This window comes from Haemorhous mexicanus, chromosome 3 (assembly GCF_027477595.1).
Source record: "Haemorhous mexicanus isolate bHaeMex1 chromosome 3, bHaeMex1.pri, whole genome shotgun sequence".
Lineage (NCBI taxonomy): Eukaryota > Metazoa > Chordata > Aves > Passeriformes > Fringillidae > Haemorhous > Haemorhous mexicanus.
In genome coordinates this window covers 7409391-7432262 of record NC_082343.1, presented here as the reverse complement: position 1 = coordinate 7432262, position 22872 = coordinate 7409391, and the positions used below count along the sequence as shown (strand labels likewise).

Below are 22872 nucleotides of genomic sequence, written 5' to 3'. Positions count from 1 at the left end.
TTTCCTCTACAGTCTTCCCAGAAGGACATAAAAATATCTTGTCAGCTGTGATTGTCTCATCCAATAAGAGTCTTGTTAAAGAGAGTGCAGATTCAGTTTTATTTGTTGGAGGGTAATGGGCTAGTGTTTCAGGTTATCCCTATTTTAGGTCCTGAAGTATCAGTTAGTGCTTGAAGATATTTTAGGTGTCTAATTCCCATTTGAAGTGGATTTGGCTATATGAATATCTTAAAAACACAGGGTTTAGACAGAATTCTGTGGAGCACTTGCTTTTTTCTTTTCCCAAGCACAATTTCCTTCTCTGTAAAAGAAGTTTCATTGTTTTGCAGGAACTTTTTCAGTAAAAGACTTGTGGTTTCAGGCAGCTTCTGGCCTAGTAATAGTTCATCCATGAATATCATTTCTATGTCTGGAGTTTTTGCCTTTATGCAAATACAGAAAACATAATTAGGACTAATTAATCCACGACAGACCAGACAAGAGCTTAATCATCTTCAAAATGTCAGCTTCTGTAGAACTTTTTGTTGAATATTCACATTTAATTTCTTTCAAAGTACTATTTGCAACATCTAGACAAAATGTGGCTGAAGTATTTGTTCTGAATGTGTTTAATTCAATTATCAGATTTTCTCTATGGTACGTGTCTGTTGAAAAGTATCTTCCTGAACAGACACTGCTCTAAACCCTTGACTGTCAAAGGCTGCAAGTTTATTTTTATTTTCAACTCTTTTTCATTGCCTCTTGTTCTTATTTTGTTGCTGTGTTCACAGAGCATAAGGAAACAAATCTGAGATGGGTTATATTTCAAAACATCAAGAAGAGTGTTTCAACTTATTTGTAGCAATCCAAAGGTGCTCAGACATTTGATTATCTGAAGAAGCAGTTTGGTGCTATAAGGAGTGAAATTGGTTTATTACCTGCCCTTGGAAGCTTCTCAGCATCCACCTTCATTTGCATTCCTGAGCTCAGGCTTACAGTATCAGACTTACACTTTTGACTAGATGATGGCATGGTCAGCACAAGGATTTGACAAGGTGGTGGATGGAGCTCTGAGCAACCTGGTCTAGTTAGAGGTGTCCTGTGAGGGTCCCTTTTAACCCAGATGCCTCTATGATTCTCTGATAGCAGGCCAAAAAAACTGCTGATGTGACTCATGAAAAGAACCTATTTGAATCTTCTGAAAAGCAATGATTTGTCTGTCTTGTTTTTTCCTGGTTGAATGCGGAGGTGTTTGTTTTCAAGAGAAATTTCTGGTCGAGGGAAACAATTCAAAATCTCATCTTCCAGGCATCATACAAAGTTTGGTTGCTCTAAGGAACAAGATAAGCTATTCAGAAACTTAAGAAAACCCAGTCAGGATACCTGATTGTGCATTGTGTTTTGCACGAAGGAATGGCATGTCCGTAGTTGTCTGGGTTGTTTGCCTTTTTTTGGTTTTGTTTGTTTGCTTGTTTGTGTGGTTTTTCTTTGATTTTTTTCCCCCCCCAGTGGCATCTCCCTGTCATTTGTGCTTCTGCAGCTTCTGTGGTGACAGCTTTCTGATGAGAGCTGAGAAAACCAGACTTTGAAATATTGACATGCCAGTTGATCTGCAGAATTTGTTAATTTGCTAGTTATGTGCTGCAGGGATACTCTGAATTTTGGGGAAAACAGTAAATCTTATACTCAGGCAGACTGTCACATAACTAAGAATTATCTGTGTGAAAGAAGAGAATCATATAGTTTCAGTTTTCTGGTGTTCATTTGAGTTGTTAATTGGCCCCTAATAAGAAAACACAGATCCATTTGTCTTTCTGGTTGTGCATCCCAGCTTTGCAAGGAAAGCTTTTTCCACTGAGAAGTGCATCTGATACTGTGGTAAGTATGAAGTCATGCTTTTGAGGAGCTGAAATGTAGATGTTTGAAGTGCCCAGCTGGTTTACAGTAGTCTGCCTGCCATTTGCCTCTCTTAACAGGCTTTAATTACATGATCACCTTGTTGTCTCTTATTCTTTCTCTGGTTTCAGTCAGTGGAGATTGGCAGCAAAATCCAACATGGATTTGTGGAAGGAAGGAGGCTGTGCTCTGATTGACCTTGATGGGTTCCAGAGTTACAGTCATATATAGGGAACATAACAGAAAAGCAAAGGAGAATATTAAGGTTAAGATTCTATTAACCCGTGGAAATTGTATCTTACTGTGTCCCTAACCCAGGGAAATTTTACAGTGTTTCCTCCTGAGGAATTTCCTTTTGGCCATTTTCCTTTCAAGTTTCTAGTCTCTTAAGACCTAAATTGATTAGCTGAATTTAAACACTCATTAATACTCTTAATTGAAATGTGCCTGGGAGAGAATTTGGTTATATTTGGTTTTATGCTTAAATCTCTGTAGTTTTGTCCAAGTATAAGCTACTTTACACAGTAAATCTAAAGGTTTTATCTATTAATAAAATAACATATTTAAACATTTAATGCCATAGATTGCTTTTGGTAAAGCAATATCAAAGTTTGTCCTGGTTTCAACAAGTGGCTTTTGTTTACCAGTGATCTTGTTGGTCTTAATACACCTGTCACCTTGGTTTCATTAGGAAAGGATGTATTGTTCATGTTAAATTCAAGGTTACTTCTGTATCACATAGTCCTTTTTGGCAGCATTTTTGAAAGAGATTTTTCATGTGCTCCTGATAGTTTATGATAATGAAGCATTTAAATGAATATTTCAAACATCTAGTCTGCTTTTTGTTCAAATGGTTAGATTTAGACTCATTTTGAGGTCTTCTTTAACTTCTGAAATTATGAAACTTGGTGTACTGTATGCCTCAAAGGCTTAGGAATGAAAGAGGGGATTTGCTTTCCATCTGTTATGGCTGGTGCTGTTCACTTGCCAATCATTCTAAGTCATTAAAGAGTGCTCTATTTTACACCATATCAGAGCATTAATCCTCTGTTTTGAGGTGATTTACATAGTGGAATGAATCACCTCCAGTAGATCTATAGTTTTGAGGTGCAGTAGTACCTGTCAGGAGTTCACTGAGAATTCAGGTGAGAGACAAGGCTGCCATGGTACACAGCATTTGCACACTCATGTTTTCAAATCTCAGTAAGGTTTTAAAAATAACATAAAGCTTTTCCACTGAGGAAATAAAACTTGCCTCATTTCTTACAGTGTGCAAGTACAACAAATGCCATACCTCCTTTGGAGAACACTACTTGTTGTTTTATATTAGCTAACAAAAAGTCTTTTCCTGAAGGATTTTGTCAGAATGCAAAAAAGGCTCTCCAAGTTAAGGTTCAGATTAGTTAGCAAAATGCAATTGTCAGTGGTTGCTTCTTAAGCTTTGGGTAGATCACTTTGCATTTTTCTCCTAAAAGTACAGCAGGTTTGCATCTTGCAAGGAAGCCTTATTTTCTGTTAGTAGTTGGCAAAGCTGTGCTAGTTCCCTTTCATTGACTCCATGGGCCCTAATTTTTAAAAATATTCAAATGTGGCAAAGCTGCAATCTGCCAAGAATGCCATAATGTATTGTAGTCTAGATTACATAGTACAGTGCAAAAGATTCCCCCCTTCTGAATTTTTCAATTCAGTTTTTGCTGAACATATCAAAAAAAGTGAGGGGAACTTTACCCTTCAGTCAATATTTGGGATGTCTGTCTTGGTTATGAAATATGATTTCAGTATTCTTGTTTTTTATTAGATATGATAATTCTTTTGGCCTTGATAGTAGGGACTGATGCCAGATTATAGATATCTCTGTATAGATTGCCTTTATTTAATTTATTTTTAAAGGACACTTCCCTTTGATTCATATGGTACCTATTTCCTGTGACTATTTCTGGATTTCCACTCTTGTCATCTTGACTTTTACCCTTATTTTGTGCTTATCCTCTTTTGCAGCCTACCTTTTTAAAGGGTGCTGTGATCTTGTTTGGCATCTGTGTGTGTGCTTCATTATTAGCATGATTGAAATTGAGGTCATTGTATTGCAATCACAGCTGAAGCTTTTGGTGTCCTCTTATGTTGTCTTTTAAAGCAGTTTAATTACTTTATTGGGCTGGTGCAAGTTAGAATGACTTCTTCATTTTCATTTTGTTATTAAAATTGGGAAATGAGCTGTAGTTTCATTGTAATAGAAGGATGGGTAATGTAAAACATGGGCATTTCCTGTCTATCTTCTGGCTTTCAATCATTTTACTAGAAATTATTGAATTTAGAGAATTCAAGCCAATTCAAGCCATTGACTGTGTATAATTATACAGCTTTTATATCTGTATTTCTATATGCTTATCTTGTATAGTTTTGATGATAGAATTGGAGTATATTTTTTAGATGAGATCTATTTCACTGGAGTTAGAATAAAGGGAAGACCTTTTCATAAGAAAAACTCAGCTGGAAAAGCTGAACTTATCTGCTTTGCAAAAGAATAGCATCAAAAAGCCAAAACTCCTAGTCACTGTATGATGGACACCAGTTGCTAATGCTATTTGTGCCAGCTGAATGCACCAATTATTTTATGCTTTGGGTACACAAAATCAAACTGATAGTTTTTAAAGGGCACTTTATCCTGTCTTTTTGTAATATCCTCAAATGTTTGCCTTGAGATCAAATGGAATATGTTTTTTATGATTTCTGACCTTTTAATAGGCCTTTAATTTGCATTAAAAGCGTCACATAAGTGACAGCTAGTGTTTTCTTTACCTGACCTAATAAAACCTAGCACATAATGTCTGGGAAAGAAGGTAAGGTGATCACACCTTCATCAGTTTCTAGAAAAGTAATTATAAACTTTGTTCTCAAAATAAAATGAATGAAAAATAATTTGCTAAAATATTACCCTTTGGAAATAAGCATTTAAAGTTAATGCAAATGTTAAATTCAGAACTGTTGCTCTGACTTATGTTTGTTATGCTGAAGTGAATTGTGGAAGGACTCTAAAACTTGCCTGACACTGCCTTCTGAACAGCTCATATTTGCTGGACTAGTGGGGAAAATTAAATTTGCTTTTCTTGAGAAGACTTCTTTGAAATGGTGTCTTTTTTTTCTGCCATGTCTTTCAAAATCATAGTCATAACTCTCTGTAAACCTCTTAACATTTCCTATTTAATGAATATTTGTCATGTTGTCTGTAGTCTGTGATTTTTTCTTGAGCTGGCTGATCCTGGTTTGTCTGCTCAGTGTGTGCTGGATCTAGTTCTATTTAACAGTGATCCCTGCTAGAAACAGGGGGGGCCTGGTTCTCATGTTGGTGGATGTTGATGGAGCATTTGACCCTGGCATGTACAGGAAATTATTTCCTTATTTGTGTAGTGTGGAAGTGAGGATTTAAATATAATAAAAATGCTTATGCTGAGGGTGGGATGGAAGCAGTGGTACTGGGAGGGGAGAGGAGTTGTAGGGGTTTTGGGGAGGTGGTCCTGGAGCACATTTTTGGGCTTAATCATGTTTAATGGTCTCTTTAAATGTGTTAAGTGGTGAAGTTTGCTGGTATTAAGGGTAATTTTTCTAGGAGAGCATCTGAGAGAGGATTGGGTGAGCCTAAGGATAACAGAAGAGTTGTTGATAAATAGTTTGCAATACAAAGGACTTAATACACTGTGGAAGAGGAGGAGGATGTCATGAGATGATCTGCATGAAAGACGCATGAATCTGGAAGGATCAGATACATATTGTGTGCAGTGAGTGGAAAAGAGGGGTGTACATGGTGCTGGCAAAATTTTACACACACTGGGAACACACCATGGAAGTCAGCAAAGAAAAAGACCTTGAGAAGAGGTGTGCTAAACCCTGGGCATCTCCTGGGGGGAATGCTTGGAGTATGGCATAGTATAACCACAGCATAGAGAATAGCTACCCCTGCTGCCAGTATCAGTGAATACAGGCTGGAGAAGGAAAATTATTATTTCAGCTGAATGTCAATAGTGATGCAAAGTGCACAAGTATCAACTGGCTATTAATGAGTTCAGACCAAATATTTGAAATACTTTTGCATTATATAATGGATGACAGTCTGAGTGTAATCTATAAAATTATTTGTTACGGTGTTTGGGCACAGCTCTTGTGGCACAGGAGGTCACTTTTCAGTTGTTTCTCCTCATGTAGGAGAAATGTTGCTGGCATTTCAGGCAGAGGTAAAATTCTTCAGGTTTTCCTTTAATTACAGAACCAATTAAATCAGCTTTCTTGTGTTTTGTGGGGCTTACTGGCAGCTTTACTAATTGTTTTCTACGCTTGCCTCTTAATACTGTGAGTGCAACTTCAGTAGTTGGCTGTCATCTTTATAAATATAATAATTAGCATGCAATGCAGTTGAAAATTCAGAGGAGTATTCATTCTGTTTATGTAGCATTTTGAGAAGACGTATATCTAGAATTATTCTGATAATTTATATTATGTAAACAGAAGTCTGTCTGCAGTATATTCCTCTCATATCCTGCAATGTTTAATCCATGCAAAGCCTGCATTAGGACTATACCACCCAAATGATGGGAATAAGCTCCATGTAGGCGAGTTATGGTTTGTTCAGCTGCACTCAATTTTGGAGTATAAAGCAGGGCAAGCAGATAGCAGTCCTTCTCCAGAAAACACTGCATGCTTTCTGTGTCTGTGATTCTTTAGGGAACCCCAAGCAATTGATCCCCTGTGCCTTTGTCCACAAGTACCTCTTTTCCTTTTCTCATCTTTTTTTTCTACATAATTTCTTGCAGCCATGTAAATTATTGGTGTCCACAGTGTCCTTGTATTTAGCAACAAGGGGTTGCTTTTTGGTTTTGAACTCCTGACAATCAATTTTCTTTTCTACTTCCTCATATAAGAAACATCAAGTGAGCACTGCTTGTTGGGAATTTCCCCCCTTGGGTGTTTTGCACATTCATCACAGTCCTGCCCACACTTTTGTCTCATTTTCTCTTTTTGTGGAAGGTTTAACTCTGAAAACTCAAGCTTCAGTGAGAGAAGTTTTGAATTTTAACTCATGCTGATTATAGCATGACCAGCTGAGGCTGCTTCACCCTATTTCCTCTCTGTGTTTATAGTGTCTCTTTAATACCATGTATCTGTTGCCTTTGGAAATAAATTTTTTCAGGAGCATTTGAATTCTGAACACTGGAATATTTTTTCTTTACGTATGAAACATTTGTTTCCAGTGATTTAAAGGAAATGCAAAGTGAATTAAATATAATCTGGAGGAAGAGCAATTAAGGATTAAGAACTTTGTTTGGGTGCAATTTACATCTATACATTTTATAGAGCACTTAATGTTAGTGCTGGGCCATTGAGTATAATCAGACATTTTTGTGAACTTGGGATATAACAGCATATTTTCAAAAAAATCAAATACACAAAAATTCATTTTTGTGAACTTGGGATATAATAGCATATTTTCAAAAAAATCAAATGCACCCAAAGTACCTGTTAGCATAAGAATTTTCTCAAATATAGTCTGGTTAAATATTAATGCCAAGGCTTTTGCCATTGCACGTTTTTGCACATAATTTTTTAGTTTGGTATTATGTGGGTTTTTTCATAATTAAATGTAGAAATCTGAACATGATGCTGGCTAAGTAAATGGTCATGTATTACTGAAAGTGTCTGTACAGTGTATTCTCAGGACTGTGTGCCAGCTGCTATCTGTTCAATATTTAAATAAAGGAATTGCATTTTTGCATTTTAAAGTTTGACAAAAATTGAACTCCCCTGAGAGGTTATGTTCACTGCAGTGCACTAATTACATGTAGTCTTTAATATGTGCTGGGACAAAAGCAGCATAATGTTTTCTTCTGCTATTACATTGGCAAAGGAATGTTAGAAATGCCTTTTGGACTTTCTTTTTTAATTTAATTCATTATCTTGTTGGCCAAAAAAAAGTAAAGCTGTGTGCTTCTGTTTTTGTGTGTGCATTCAAAGAGATCCATAGTGGCCTTTATAATGGATAGTTTTATATGTTGATGATGAATTTTTCAGCTCAAGTGAGTACTTCAGTCATAGATTTGTTCTTAAACTACCAGATCATATCTCAGTTTAGAGGTGCCACTGTATCACTTAATACAGTAAACTTACTACATCAGTACAGAAGAAATGAGTTTTCACGAAAGTTTTGATATCTCTCTATATAAATGTAAATGAATTTACTGTATCAGGCTAGTTCTGATAGCTGAGTCAGAGCTGAAAGCAAAGAGAAGAGAATTTAAATATACAATATGATCCCTTTATTTTGACTTAAAGACATGGGTTTTTGTATTCTCTCAGAGTTACTTTCTCAGTTTCTACTCTTCAAGTGAGTCCATTTGATCTAACAGCTCCCAAAGAAGAAAACCTTTTTCTGCTCCTACCACAGTGGCCACTTGTACCAACCAAAGTGCTCCTTTGTGAATAATACTCAGCTTGCTTTATTTTCCCCAGCTTGTGAACACATCTTAAATACTGAGGGAGTATGTGTACACTTTTCTGTTCAAGGATAATTCAAGCTAAGAAACATGTGGGCACATTCAGCTTTTTTCAACTGCATCTTGAGATTTTCATACATTTTCTGAATTAGTAATTTTTAATAGGGACAGAGACCTTTCATGCTCTTGTAATTTGAGTTATGGATTCACCACTTAAAATTGAAGTGGAAGTGAATCAAATAGTAGATTAAACCTAATGATTTCCCTGCCCTGTAATAGCTTACAGACCTTCAATTTATTTCAAAAGAGGTCTGTCCCTCTTCAAAAACATTCTTCCCATGCTGTCGAGGATGAAAGAGGGACAGTTTGGCTACTTCTTTTGGGCCTTTTTCTTTTCCTTCTCTCACTGGTAGAGAACAGAGTAATAAAGATTTGTTGCTGGTGATGTTTCTGTGATTTCATTTTGGGACAGAAGTGCACAGTTTGGCTTTTGAATTTGGAATTAAATTTTAAACCAAGCGATTAAAGTTCAGGAGTTACTCCAGGTATCTGATTAATATTCAGATTGTTTTAGTAAATTGTATCTGAAGATAAAAGCTTATTTGCAGCCTGTATTAAGCTAAAAATATTATAGTTAATCACAGCTACTGTCTGCTGCATTTCTTATAAAATTTCCATTAAGAGGATGCATTCCGTGCGTGAATGGTAGTCATTTACAAAATGTAACTCTAGAAACTCAATTAATTTGTGTTCTTTAATTTTAGATCTGAATAAAAAAGCAATCCATCTGTTTTAAATCACAATTATAAATGATTAATTTCTTATTATAATAAGAATGTGTTGAATATTGAAAGACTGGAAAATAAAGAATCATATTGTTTCTTTATTCTTAATTATTTGTGAGCTATTTTTCTCACCCAGTGATAATTTTTTGTCTCCTGGGATGTTTATTTTTTCCTCTGTCAGGGACATTGGCAAATGCTTTGTTGTTCTGTGGAAAAAATATTCAGCTTTTAATATTTTATCAATTCCATTGGGCTGAAGGTTCTAGCAGTAACTGGTCACCTGTCCTCAGGGTCTTGTCTTCATCCTTGTCATGAGGGAACATTATAAATTATGTATAGCAGTAGATGCTACTCAGTAAATATCTAGTATGTCATACGTATTTTTGACTGAAATTACTTTTTCTCTTGAACAATTAATTAAGCTGTATTTTTAGGTTTGTGATGTGACTCTTTTACAATATGAACAAGTATCTGGGTGCATTGTGAATGTCTGAGCTGCACATCAATCACAGCTTTTTTTTTTTTTTTCTTTTCTTTCTGAATGCTGGAAACTTTTAAATTCATCTATGACCAGAGTAACATTTCCCAGCTTTGTTTGGCAGAGTCTTATATGTTGCGTTATCATCTCATCTTGCCCAGATGTATCCATACTTGAAATTTTTTGACAGCATCAATATTGACAATGTCTTTTTTCATGCAGGGAAATGAGATTTTTCATCTGCTTTCTTCTTTAGACATGCAAGTTGCTGCACTTGGGAAAATACATGTAGCAATCTATGTGTTGTATTTTGTTACAAACAGTGTGGTGTCTTTTTGGCTCTGGAGAAGACATTTGATGACTTGGGAAAGGAGTAGTCATGCAGCTGTCACAAAACTTATTTTCCATTTTTATTAGCACCAGGAGAAAAGTGTGCTCCTTGTAATACAGAGGAATACTTGCTGACATTGCCTCTGCTTTATGGATTGTCAGGGCTTAGCCCTTTCACACAGAAAAACATATTTGTCTTGAAAGATTGTGTGTGTGTGTGGAGACATTCACAGTTTCTGTTGTAATCTTCCAAGCCTAGAAGCCAATAGGATTCTGTTTCAACTTGAAAATTGTAGTTTTTAAATACTAAAAATTATTTCAAAGCTATTATTAATTTTTTATTTATTGCATAGACTGTTGTGTACTACACAATTCATTACTTTATCCAAGGCTGAAATCTCCCACTTGATGCTTCAACATATGGATGGCTGTACAATGTGGCCCAAAGGAATTTTGAAGTATTAAAATTATGTGCTATGAATATTTCTTATATTTATTTACTACTGGCAATGCTTCTCTTCCATTGCATGATATTTCAACTGCTCAGGTTTACTGAATTGTCAGAGGTCTGGGGTTTTTATTGTGCAAGGCTCAGTTCATTGAAAGAGCTGCTGGAAAGTTTTCAGTTTTCTGTGCTTTTTAGCTGTACTGAATGCTGAGGAGTTTGAAATTCTCCTTACCATTGTGAAAGGTAGCACATAGCTTGTTTTTAGGCCACATTGCCTTGTTACACTCTTGATTGATGCTCCTTCTCTGGTATAGTTCAGCTGTTTGTCTGGTTTCCTTCAAATAACACCTTCACACATTTCCTCAACATCAAGCTTGGAGTGCTTAATAAAAGTAAAGAAGTCATATTTAAAATGTAAAATCAAAAATTTCTAAAAAATTGCTCTTTCTTTTGTGTGATATTACACAGAAGAAGTTACACTAAATGTGGTTTAGAAAGAGAAGGAAGAGGGGTGTTTCTTGCACATGCTAATAAACAGACTTTTGTCCTTTATAGGAACAAACTTTGGCTCTGAGGAAAGAAGGGATAGGTGTTGTGCTAGATTCTGAACTGCCTCATCTCATTGGCATTGATGATGATCTTCTGAGTACTGGTATCATCTTGTACCACTTGAAGGTAAATACACATCTGTGTTTCTGTAGCCTTTATATGCCTTGTGATACTTTTCAGTAGAAAAAAATTTACAGTATTGATTTGCTATCTCTGTGTAGTGCTCATTACATTACTATGCTTGTCTGCTGTAGTAAGAAAAGCTCTTAAGAGGTTGGAAATGATGAAATTAAAATATTTGTTTAGGTTTATCCTGAGAGTCAATAGGTTAACCAGCTATAGGTGTTTCATATTTTTATCTGTATGTATTGGTTTGTTATTAATGTTATAAAGCTTGACTTTAAAATCTAAATCTACATTGTCCCAAAACTATAAAGGTAGTTCTGCACCAGACAGTTGAAACTTGAATTTGCTTATAATACTATAAAAAAAAGACTGTGAAAGCATTTTGAAAATGCTCCATGATTCCTTTTTTTCATGTGTGTTTAAATATATATTTCATTCAGGTTACCCTGAGAAAGTGGAAGGATAAATTATATTCTTGTGGGGGAGATAAGGAGATTCCAACTGGAAATAATGTGTATTTCTCTCTTAATTAGGAGGGCCAAACATATGTTGGCCGAGAAGATGCTATAACAGAACAGGACATTGGTATGGAATTTGGCATTTTTATATTCTTTCTTCTTCCAGTATCCTAATATGTGAACTGAGCTTCATATGTTTTTTTTTTTTTTCCTTTTTTAGTTAGTTGTTCTGTGGTTTGCATATTTTAATTTTTAGAAAATCTGAAAGCTGAATCGCATGGGATTTGCTTCAGAGAGCATGACTTCTAGCATAGCTTGTGGGCTTTAAGTATGTTCATATCCTTGTTCCTAATTGATTTCTTACTTCTCTTGAAATAGCATCCTGTAAGAATACTGTCCTTTTTCATATAGCACCTGTCTCAATTACTGCAAAATCATTCTCTTAACCTTTGTATAATGACAGCATTGTTAGACTATTATATGTAAGATAGTCTTGGGACTTCAGATTAGAGTTTAAAAAAATTATGAAAATTGGTAAAAATCTACTATTTTTCCTATTGATTTCTTACCAATGCAACTAACTACCAGATCTGGTCTGTCCTATCACATAACTTTACATAAGTTCCTGGAAGGCAGTTTCATTAAGTAAACTGCATCCTTTAATTCTTGGCTGACATTGTGAGGGTCAAATATCTTAGTTTGGTAAATTTTCATGGGTCAAAAGTTGTCTGGGTTTAAATTACTCTAATAAATTCCATGAAACTACCAAACTTGTGATACCTTGTGGTATTAAGCAATACACATAATCACACATTATTTGAAGGAAAAATGTAAAGTAGCATAACTGATTGATAAAAACCCTGAATATCATCAGATTTAAGAACTTTACTTCAGCCATCCTTTTGTCTACAATGGCATCTTATATCCTGTCTTTTCAGATTGAAGCATGGTTGCCCTAAGGTCTACAAGTTTTCTTTATTTCTTTGTGAAACTGGTCAAAGAATCTCTTTCTACAAATATGTGAATTGTGCTTTTCTGGTTTTTATTGGAGAGAATGGAGCATTTGCTAATCAGGTGTCAAAGCACAAGAATAAAGACAATTACACCAAAAAAAAAAAAGAAAAAGCAAAACCAACCCAGCACACTTCTTTCCACTAGAATAAAACAATAAATATTTAAGGCATGCAGGATGGGATAAAGGAAGGAAGAAAACATTGTCCAGAATAAAGAGAAGATATACTTTCTGTTATGTAGTGCAATGTGTTCTTAATAAATTATTATTAAGATGTTAATCTTACTAATTGTGAGGAGTCTGATTATGTTATCTTATTTCTTTGTGTTTAGTTCTTCATGGCCTTGATCTGGAAAGTGAGCATTGCATCTTTGAAAATCTCAATGGAACTGTGAACCTCATCCCACTGAATGGAGCACAGTGTTCTGTGAATGGCATTCAGATCACAGAACCCACACACCTCAACCAAGGTATTACCTAGTGTAATGTCATTTTTCAGCCAACCTCTTTGCTTCTTCCTGGCAGCACCACTGAAAAAAATCTGCATGTGTATAAATGGATTATTGTTTAATTAGCTTTATTTTCATGTTTTCTCAACTACAATCCAAAACCACCAGGAAAACCCCGTGGTGGTTTTGTTGTCAAAGAATTCATGTGGTGCAAAGAGAATTCCTTTTTAATTTCAACCACTGTTACATTAAGAAAAATGATATAGATATCTACAGGACTCAAAGAATGTCAGAGACACCCCTGCCCCTCTCCCCAAGTTTCAGATTGGTCCTACTTAATACTACTGCCAGATTCTCTTGAGAATTGAGGAGATTGATCTTGAGTGTCTGTTTGCTGCAGCTATAGGAAATGACAAAAAGGGGGAGGCTAACCCTTAGGAGGTTTAGAGAACTACAATTTTAATGTAAAAGCTTTAAAATCTGGCAATTTAAAAGCAGCCAGGACGGCTGGGAACAAAGATACATTGTGTTGGCCTGGATGGGACCCACTGACAAGTGAGCTGGTGAGCACTGCAGGAGAGCTGCTCCATGTTTTATCTTCCAGGAGCACCCAGAATATCTCCCCATTTAGCAAGGAACTGAAAAAGACCTGTTTGGGAGTGAGGCTGTGACACAGCTCAGCTGCTGAAAAACAATCTCACATTACTTCCCTGAAAAGAAGATTTCAGTGTAAGCTTAGGCTAACAAAAGTAGAATGCAGTGTTAAATAAGGGGAGTCTTGCATCCTTTCTGAACTCTAACAAATACTTTTATAAAAGCTGCTTGTAGAGAGATAACACTGACTCATTTTTTTTTAGTGCCTATTTCTTCATGCAAAATGAGAGGCATATATGTTTGTTTCTATTACAAGGAAAAAAAAAAAGCCCAGCCACCTTGGTCGTCGGTTTGAGTAAATCTAAGCATAAATTCCTAACAGAAACATTGACATTAATAGCAAATAACACAGTAAACAATAAAAATTGAGTTGTGATGAATCATCTTTACTTTATCCTGCAGTGTTTTACAGGCAGAATGTTCAGTGTGCCTCAGAAAAAAGTAGGAGTTTGGATGCTATTTCCCTCTTTCAGATGCATATTACAACTTGATTCTTGTACTGCTAAAAGTGGAAACATGACTTTTTTCCCTAATAAATTTCTTTAGACAAAAATTTGCAACTCAGAGGGGAAAGGGTTGCTAGGGTTGCTAAGCTGTAAAAAACAGCTGCCTAAACTGACCTTTTGTGTGTGTAAGGAGACAGAGCCTGAGAGGAAGGTGACATTAGGTGTGCAAAACTGATGAAATTACTAGTTTAAGGACTTGTGTGGAATCTATTTATCCCAGCTGTGTTAGCATTTAGTCTCACAGCATGAAGTGCCAGGGTCCTTAAATACCTGCTTTTAGGTAACACTGATTAACTGCTGATATATTTAAATGTTTCCGTTCATCATTAATGGCTGTGCATTTGAAAATGTGTTAAATTTTTAGACCATCACTGAGTTCAAAAATAATAAGAGGCATGGTAATTAATTGCCACTTCCTTCTATGCATTTCTTCTATCATTTGCAAATTCTGGCTAATGTGGTGTTTTTGTAAAGGTAACTGAGTTAACATTCACAATTACAGTTTGTCATTTACCTTAAATGTATCCTCACCTTAGAACACATTTCCAAACTGTCAACCCATCTGTACTTAAAAGAGAAACCCAGGAGTTATTCAAATGACCCATCATTTAGGACTGACTCTCATGTGCTTCCTCTTAAGTCTCTCTCTCCTGTCTTTCTTGAAGTTATGAAATTAGGGAAATTAGTTAATATCTGTAACTATTAATGCTGAAAATTTAATTAATTTACTTGCATTGCTTCCACCTAGTGAAGTGGTCACAAATGTTTGCAATTAATTATTTTTATCTTCACTTGAAAGCAACTGAAGGAATTTCATACAGATTTATGAAAGGTAATTATTTTTGAGATTTGACTGAGGTAAACTGCAAATGTAATCCAAAATTGAGGTGCTGTGTAGAAAGCAAGAAGTGATTGTAGTGCTTTTTGCCATTTATTTGCTAAGACTGGATCACCTAATTTGAGTTGATCCTCCTAATTAAGCTGATTTTTAGAGAAGCATTCCTTGCTAAGGACATCATGTCATTATCAGATGGTAAGAATGTGGAGTGATGAGTTTGAGAGCAGCTTTTTCATACTGTGAGTGTAATGGAGTCCTTTTTAAAAATGCTTTGTACTGACTGACAGATAAATGCTTGATTCTGAGGTGGTGAACTTGGAAGACTTCCATGTTTTGACATCACTGACAATATACTTCTTAGTAGGAAAGTATTAATCTTGGTACTATTGTCTTTAAAATATGATAAGAATTACTCAGAATCTCTTTATTTGTGACTATACCTTAACTGATTAAATACAATAATAGATGTGCATTGAACAATATGAATTATTCAAGGTTCTTCCATCAGAAAATAGCTGTTGGGTATTAAAGTCTAATAATCCTCTTTTGTATAACAGAAAACTCTAGTGTTCCACATGCAGAAGAAAAATGTGAGAGTGCAAATAATGGAAATCTGGAGTTTTTAGCCTAGCTGGATTCAAACCTGACCAGTGATCAGTAGCAGATGGACAAGTTTGTTCTTGCTCACATTTATGGATGTTCCTGTTAAATCTGCATCTGCTGGTGGCTTCCAAAGTATAGTACTGTTAAAGAGTACATAGATCAAATTAGGGCAGCTGCTTCCTCTCCCTGTTTATTCTCTAACTGTGCTCCATGAACATGATTGACCTTGAGTCAGTCACATTCATGCAGTGTGTGAACATGTGTGGGTTTCATTTTTAAGTAGGAAGAGGAAGGAACACCCTGTATGCATCAGTTAAGGTAGCTGTGACTATGCATGGTTATACACTTGTCAAAATGCATTTTCATTTAATTCTTGCTCAGTGGAAGTCTTTGCTTACATGTTGTGGGTCTGAAAAATTGCATGGTACTTTCAGCTGCAGAATGTTGTCAGTTAGTGCTGTGTGGTTTTTCCATCAGGTGCTGTTATATTACTTGGAAGAACCAACATGTTTCGCTTTAACCACCCTAAAGAAGCTGCTAAGCTAAGAGAGAAAAGAAAGGTGAGATTAAATCAGTGTTTGGTAAATTTAAACCTCTTCACAATTTTATTTCTAGCATAGACATGTCTTGATTGTTGTAGGATGCCTTTTTTCATTTGCTTCATGTACTTTAATTAATATTTCATCAAAGTAAGAGTTTGTAAGCATGTCTAATACTTTTATTTTATGGTCTGTTGTTAGAGTGGACTGCTATCTTCCTTCAGCTTGTCTATGACTGATCTTTCTAAATCTTGTGAGAATTTGTCAGCAGTTATGCTTTATAATCCAGGGTGAGTATATCCTAAAAAACAGTTGGTATAATTCCAGTCATTCTTCATTTTAGCTGTTTGAAATGTTCCAGAAGCATTAGGACTAAAGCAGTTCAGCAGAATAATGACATGGCAAATTTTATGTTTGTATTTTCTTCAGAATTACAAGTTAACTATTTTTCCTGAGAAAAAATGCATTTTGAACTGAAAATTAAGATTTCTTGAGTTCATATAATACCAATACAAGCATTAAAAGGCTGAGAAATGAGTGTCTTGTGTTCCCTGCCAGTACCTCTGAGTAACTGGCCAAATAAAATATGGAAAAAAGTTTTACTATGCAGTTACAATGACATAGAATGCTTATGGCAGAGAAGCTGGTTTTAGTGATTTTTTTTTCACTGTTCCTAAAGTGACTTAGAGAACTGGTGGTGTTTCATTCTAATTTTTTTTTCTATAGCTAGGGCTTGTGTTTTGAGTGTGAGATGAGGCAATTTACCCTTTAAGCACCTATGTGCTTTTGAAAAATTGACTGTAAATTGAATTATATCCTTGGATAGTGCAGCTTTATTCCCAAGTTTTACTTGGGAATCTCTATCCTTTAGGAAGATTGGGCAGGTAATAATAACTTCCAGTTAAAGGGTGTCTGAAATTCAGAGTGTGTGTTTAGTAACACTGCTTCAAATGTGACTGTTACTCTTTTGCTACTGAGCTAGTTACAGAGATCTCAAGATTGTGAACTGGTTGCTAATAAATGATATTCTATTTTCAGATAGGGATGATAAAGAAGATAAAAAAAACCATAATATAAGTATACTTTTCTATTTCTTCAGCTTTTCAAATAATAGAATCTAAAAACTTGCAGTGACAGTTGCTAGTGTGATGGTTTTTGTGAGTCTGTTGTTACCTCTGGTTATTGTTGAGCTATCCTGGGCTTTTCCCTGACTGATGATGTTATTCTGCTACAATATTGTTATGAATACTTGTATTATACTGGATAGAACTGACCCTCACTCTGCAGTCAGCATAGGGTAGGAGGGATTGTTTCAGCATTGCCTTACCAGTCTCTCAGATTTACAGCAAATATAATGGCATGGACAAGACCCAGTTGAAGGTGTGCTTAAAAATGATTTCCCAACCAAAGCATTCTTACTGTCTTCAGATAATGCCAAATTTGTGCTTTAAAGAAAGGATTTTTCCATTTATGAAAAAACCCCACCAGAAACAGAGACTCATGAGAGTTACTTGATTGTCTAGTAGATTGCAAATTCTGCTTATTTTTTTTTCCTTATCAGTTTGCATCTTGCCTTGCTTTTCTGGAAATCAAACAGTTTGGGTAATATTATTAGATTGGCAATATATGCAGCAATTTTTCAAAACTGCCATTTTTCCCATTTAACACTTCTTGGATGTGACTGAGAGAGTACTCTTGCTCTTGAAGTTGTGAATAAAATTAGGTGAAATACTAATAATATTCCTGAACACTTCATGGTTGTGTTTTATTAAACTAAAAACTGTAAGCAGAGGGTTAATTATTGATATTCTTCTGCTAGTCTGCATTCAGTCAATATTTATGAACTCCCTTGGACAAATAGATATTTTTTCCTGCTTAATTTGTGAACACAAGAAAGGATTAGGCTTAAGGCTCATAATGCATAAGGAATGGCAGGTCACTTGTTTGTGAGCAATAAAACCTCTCTGAAGTTGCTCTTTACTCACTGTAATGTGCACAACTGGAATGTTTTTCTGAGTGAGGAAGCTTCTGAATCATAGAATCATTTGGGTTGGAAGGTGTTGCAGTAGACACAGACAGAGACACCTGTTTCTTTGTGCACTGTGCTGAATCTTGACTGCCCACAGCTCATATTTATCTGGTTATCTGAAGATAACCATGTTTATTCATTGCAATGCAGTTCATTGGTTGGTAATGGCTAGTGTACATGCCCATCAAAACTTTCTTCTCTAACCATGTTGGACATACTTGTCTCCTGGGTAAAGAACAATTTCTCACAGGTGAGAGCCTTTCTCCTCACAGGTGCAATCTGTTCCCACAGGAATAGATTGATATGCAAGCTGATTCTCACTGCTACCAATTCCTTTCTCACAGGAACTTGGCAGGCTGGCTGTTAGCTCTACTTAGCCAAAGTAACAAGGCCTGAACCATGATTTTGTAAGGTTCTACCTATATGTGACAGGAAGAGATCTTTAAAAGTCACCTTATTCCAACCCCCCTGCAATGAGCAGGGACATCTTTGACTAGACCAGGCTGCTCAGAGCCCCATCCAGCCTGACCTTGAATATTTCCAGGCATTAGATGCCCTCATCTACCACCTCTCTCAGTAATTTTAATTTGTGCCACCCTCATTGTAAAAGACTTCTTTAAATCTATTCTGAATCTGCCTTCTTTCAGTGTAAAACCTTTACCCCTTGTCCTATTGCAGCAACTCTGCTGCAAAATCCATTCAAGTACTGAAAGGGTGAAGTGAGCTCTCCCTGGAGCCTTCTCTTCTGCAGGCTGAACAATGCCAGTTCTCAGCCTGTCTGCACAGGAGAGGTGCCCAGCCCTCTGAGCATCTTTGTGGCCCTCAGCTGGATTTGCTTCAGCAGTTCCATGTCCTTGCTGTTCTGGGACCCCCTCAGGTGGGGTCTCGCCTGAGCAGAGCCTTGGGACAGCACCACCTCCCTGGATCACTGCCCAAACTGCTTTGGATGCAGCCCAGGACACATTTCATATCATTGGTACCATACACAAGAATATACATGGTTCATGCCATGTGGAGGTGAGTGTTGTCCTAATAGATGAGTGATTTTTAAAAAACCAAACACCTGTGTATCCCATCCCTCCCCAAAAAAAACCCAAAAACAAACCCATCAGAAAAAATCCCAACCCTACAAAAAACTCCAAACCTCAAATGTTGCTGTTCTGTCTGCTTTTATACTGCTGCAAAGGCAGCCTCTGAAGGTTGCACTGCTGTTTACCTGAGCCCTACAGATCAGTAGAAGGAAGCACCTTCTGTAATTGATACATCTTTATGGACAGCAGTTAGGCAACAGCAGCTTTTCAGCTTAGGCTGGGGTACTCTGACAATTTTAAATTTATGTTGATGCTAATGCTGTTTTTTTTTAACATCTCCTCTTCAAACAGCACAGGATTTTTTCTGATTGTGTGGTGAGGTTGTCACAAAAAGATAATTGTTCAGAAGGCATTATTTTAAGGGTAATGGGGCTGGGATAAATGCAAGTTAAATATGTTTTGAATAGAGCAAACTCAAACTCTCTACTTCCAGCTAAGAATAGTGCCAAGCAAGTGCTGTGCTGGTTATTCTTCTTAGTGGTGACTGTGTTCAGCCTGGATGAAATACTGAATGAGTCATATGTCTGGTTATCAAAGGCAGGGTAATTGTACCCAGGAGGTGGGGTAGAGCATCTTGCATTCTGGAAAAGTGCAGAATGGAAAAGAATATCCTACGCTAAATCTAGTTTGTTGGGGATTGTTTATTTGTTTGTTTTATCAGGAGCAATGCTATGAGCCTTTCCTACAACAGATTGGAATATCATTTTCTCTCTGCATGATGTTATACTGCTGACCACCAGTGCAGGCCAAGATTCAGTAGCTGGCCCTTTGGGGTTTTTTCTGTGCAGTTTTTGTGGCTGACTAGCATTCTGTCTGTTAATTTAGCCTTTTCTTCCAGTTTCAGTATTAATAACCTAAAGAGGTAGCTAAATTTGCAAATTTTGTAGGTTGCAATAAAGATTCTGGCAGAATCAATGCCAGAAGAGCCTGTGGGATATTACTGTCAGTTGTGAGAGCAAGATGGTGGATCTTGCTTCCTGTGAAAATCAGTATTGTCCACTATTGAAATAGTGTTTTCAGATGGATGGTATTTTCTTGTGTATGCCTTTTTGTTTGGCTGTTGATTTCCCATATGTGGGGAGCTATCTTGCTGCATAAAATTTTGGTTTAATGTGCAGAATTCTTTTTTCTACTTCTTCTCAGTCTTTGACTTTAATCTAGTGTCATGGAACAGTGCTTCAGATAATGAGCTTTGGATAAAAGAGAATTTTGCATGTAGATTTATGTAGAAGATTTCATTTGTGGACCTTTGCTCGCTACATGATACTGTAACTGTAAAAGTACTGATGAGAAACCTTGGTCTTGTCATGGGTTTATGTCATGATCCAGTTACTAAAGTTCTTAGAAGTGCCTCTGCCTGAATTAAGGTGCAAATGAGACCATATGCCAGGGACAATAGTATGGGTTTTATTTGATTGTAAATGTGAGAGGGAGGGAAAGAGAAAGAAAGAAATAAAAAAATAGGGCGGGAGTATGACAGAAAGGGCTCGGCAGGGTCAGAATAAGGAAAATATCATCATTTCATGGATCCCAATGATGCTCTGTTGATCCTCTCCAGCTGGTCTTCTTGCTGGTGAAGGTCCCCAAAAAAAGCATAGAATCCAGTGGTTTAATACACACTCAGGCTAGGTAGGAAACCCAGACACCTCCCTGTTGGGGGGGGGGGGTGGGGGGGGGAGTTTGCCATTGTCTGTGTTGTACCATGTGCAGCCCTGTGGTGCAAGGCTTCAGGAGTGACTCTGGGGGGGCACTTTGGGGGGTTTTTGATGGATTATGACACCCCCTCAGCTGCCTGCCATGTGCATGTCCTGTGGATGTGGCCTGTGGGGCTGGGGGTTCCACAGCTGGGCCAGTTTGTGTTGGGAGGGTGGGTGTTCAGTGCCTCTAACCAGAGGCTACATGTGAAACCTCCTCTACCCCCCCTGCATAATTTTGGTGTTGGGGGAGTCTCTGTAAGCCTGGCTTCTGCAGGCTGGGGTCTCTCCCACCCCAAACTCGGCCAGGGAAGAATATCTGCTGCCTTTGGCTTTCTTGTGGATACATTCCTCTCCTTCAGCTTTGTTTGTTTTTTCCTAGGCCTGAGATGATTAAAGAATGGGTTTTCCCTTTATCTAATCTTAGTGGTTTAATTTACAGTCCAGTCAGGTATCTTCAGGGAGGCTTCTTTGGTTGTAGCTTCTTTATGCAGTTTTTGTTATAACAAGCAAAACTTTTAATCAATGTTGGAGGCATGAACTACTTCAGCCTCTGACAGTTTAGTATGGGGAGCTTGGTTTATTTTTTTTTAACTAATCTCATTAATTGGCATACTGAACACTGTAATATCTCTGTAGTCCTGCCAGTACTCAGTCTGTCCAAACAGATGTAGTATCAGATTGCACTTTTGTGCTGTGCAAATGAAGCTACTGTAGTACTGTGCTAGTAGAACTGACTTCATTTCTCTGCAGCTTATCTGCACTGCTGTTATCACTAGATATGACACACTTTCCAGGAAAATGGTGTCTATTTAATTCAACACTGATCAGATTAAATTCCTTTGTGGTAGATCTACAAAAGAAGAAAGAGTAGATTCTAGTCTTTAATATCTGTGTGTTTCTTTTTAATTTCAAGCTAATATGCTTTTTCTATTCACAATGGTGCTCACATGAATAAAGGGAATAGAGGTTACATGAAAAAGATTTTTATTAGGATAGACTAAACACAAAAACATCAGTCTTGCATGTGTGCTTCATAAAACTGATAGTGATTTGTTATAGCCTCTGCAGTTTTAGTTGTTTTTCTTTTGTGATACTGAGGTTTTTCTTTTTGTAGTAGCTTTTTAGAGAAGTAAGGTTACTTCAGTCAGGCCTGTCCTGCCTCTCCAAATTCTCTTCTGTCCTGAAATAACTTTGAGCCCACAATGAGTTTGAAGCAAATATTCCAGAAGTCTCAAAAGTGATGAGTTCCTAAATATATTAAGAAAACAGGCAGCCAGCTTAGGAAGACTAAGGAATCATTCTTAGCCCTGCAGAAGAAAGGCTGCACCTTAGAGAATGGAGATGCTGTGAATAACCTCCTTGTTGGAGAGCCTTCATTGGAGCTCAGACCACCTTAGGCATCTCCAGGTAGCAGACACTCTTTTCTTCACAGAAGTATTTAGTGGTCTGCAATGCACTGAACATGCATTTTTAAAACACTTCAGTGTTGTGTTTGGAGGCTGTTGACTGGAGTGGTAATGATCCATATTTTTCTTTGGGGAAGAACCATTTTCACTGAAGAAAGAACCAGATTTGCATAATTCACTCCTTTTTCCTGAACAACTTTTTGGGCACCTCCAGCTTCATTTCAGTCTAAGGTAAAACTGATTGTCATAGTGCCACTGTGAAGGTTTTAGGGGCAATTCCTCAAAGAGAAGATCACAGAATTTTTAATCACTGATCTGTTTTTATACCAGACTGATTGCTGTGATAGTTCATTTTCTTTGTGTTATGTCTCAGTCAAAAGTTAGTTACCATTTTTATGCTTATGAAAAATATATCTGCCAAATTATATGTTTTATAGGACAGTGAAAACACCAAAAGGTTTTGCTCTGGGTTTTGCATGTTATGTTAGCTGATCTAACATTTTCCTTCATTGTGGCT

The 22872-nt window shown here is 36.7% G+C and overlaps 1 protein-coding gene across 4 annotated transcripts in view; it reads left to right on the top strand.

Moving 5' to 3' along the window:
* KIF16B (kinesin family member 16B) overlaps window positions 1–22872 on the top strand; it is a 135387-nt gene that overhangs the window by 50090 nt on the left and 62425 nt on the right. For all 4 annotated transcript variants that reach the window (XM_059840668.1, XM_059840667.1, XM_059840670.1 and 1 more), the window contains exons 13-17: window positions 10954–11073; window positions 11607–11658; window positions 12876–13013; window positions 16071–16153; window positions 16334–16422. In XM_059840668.1, the coding sequence (XP_059696651.1) occupies window positions 10954–11073; window positions 11607–11658; window positions 12876–13013; window positions 16071–16153; window positions 16334–16422 (482 nt within the window). The remainder of the gene's footprint in view (window positions 1–10953; window positions 11074–11606; window positions 11659–12875; window positions 13014–16070; window positions 16154–16333; window positions 16423–22872) is intronic.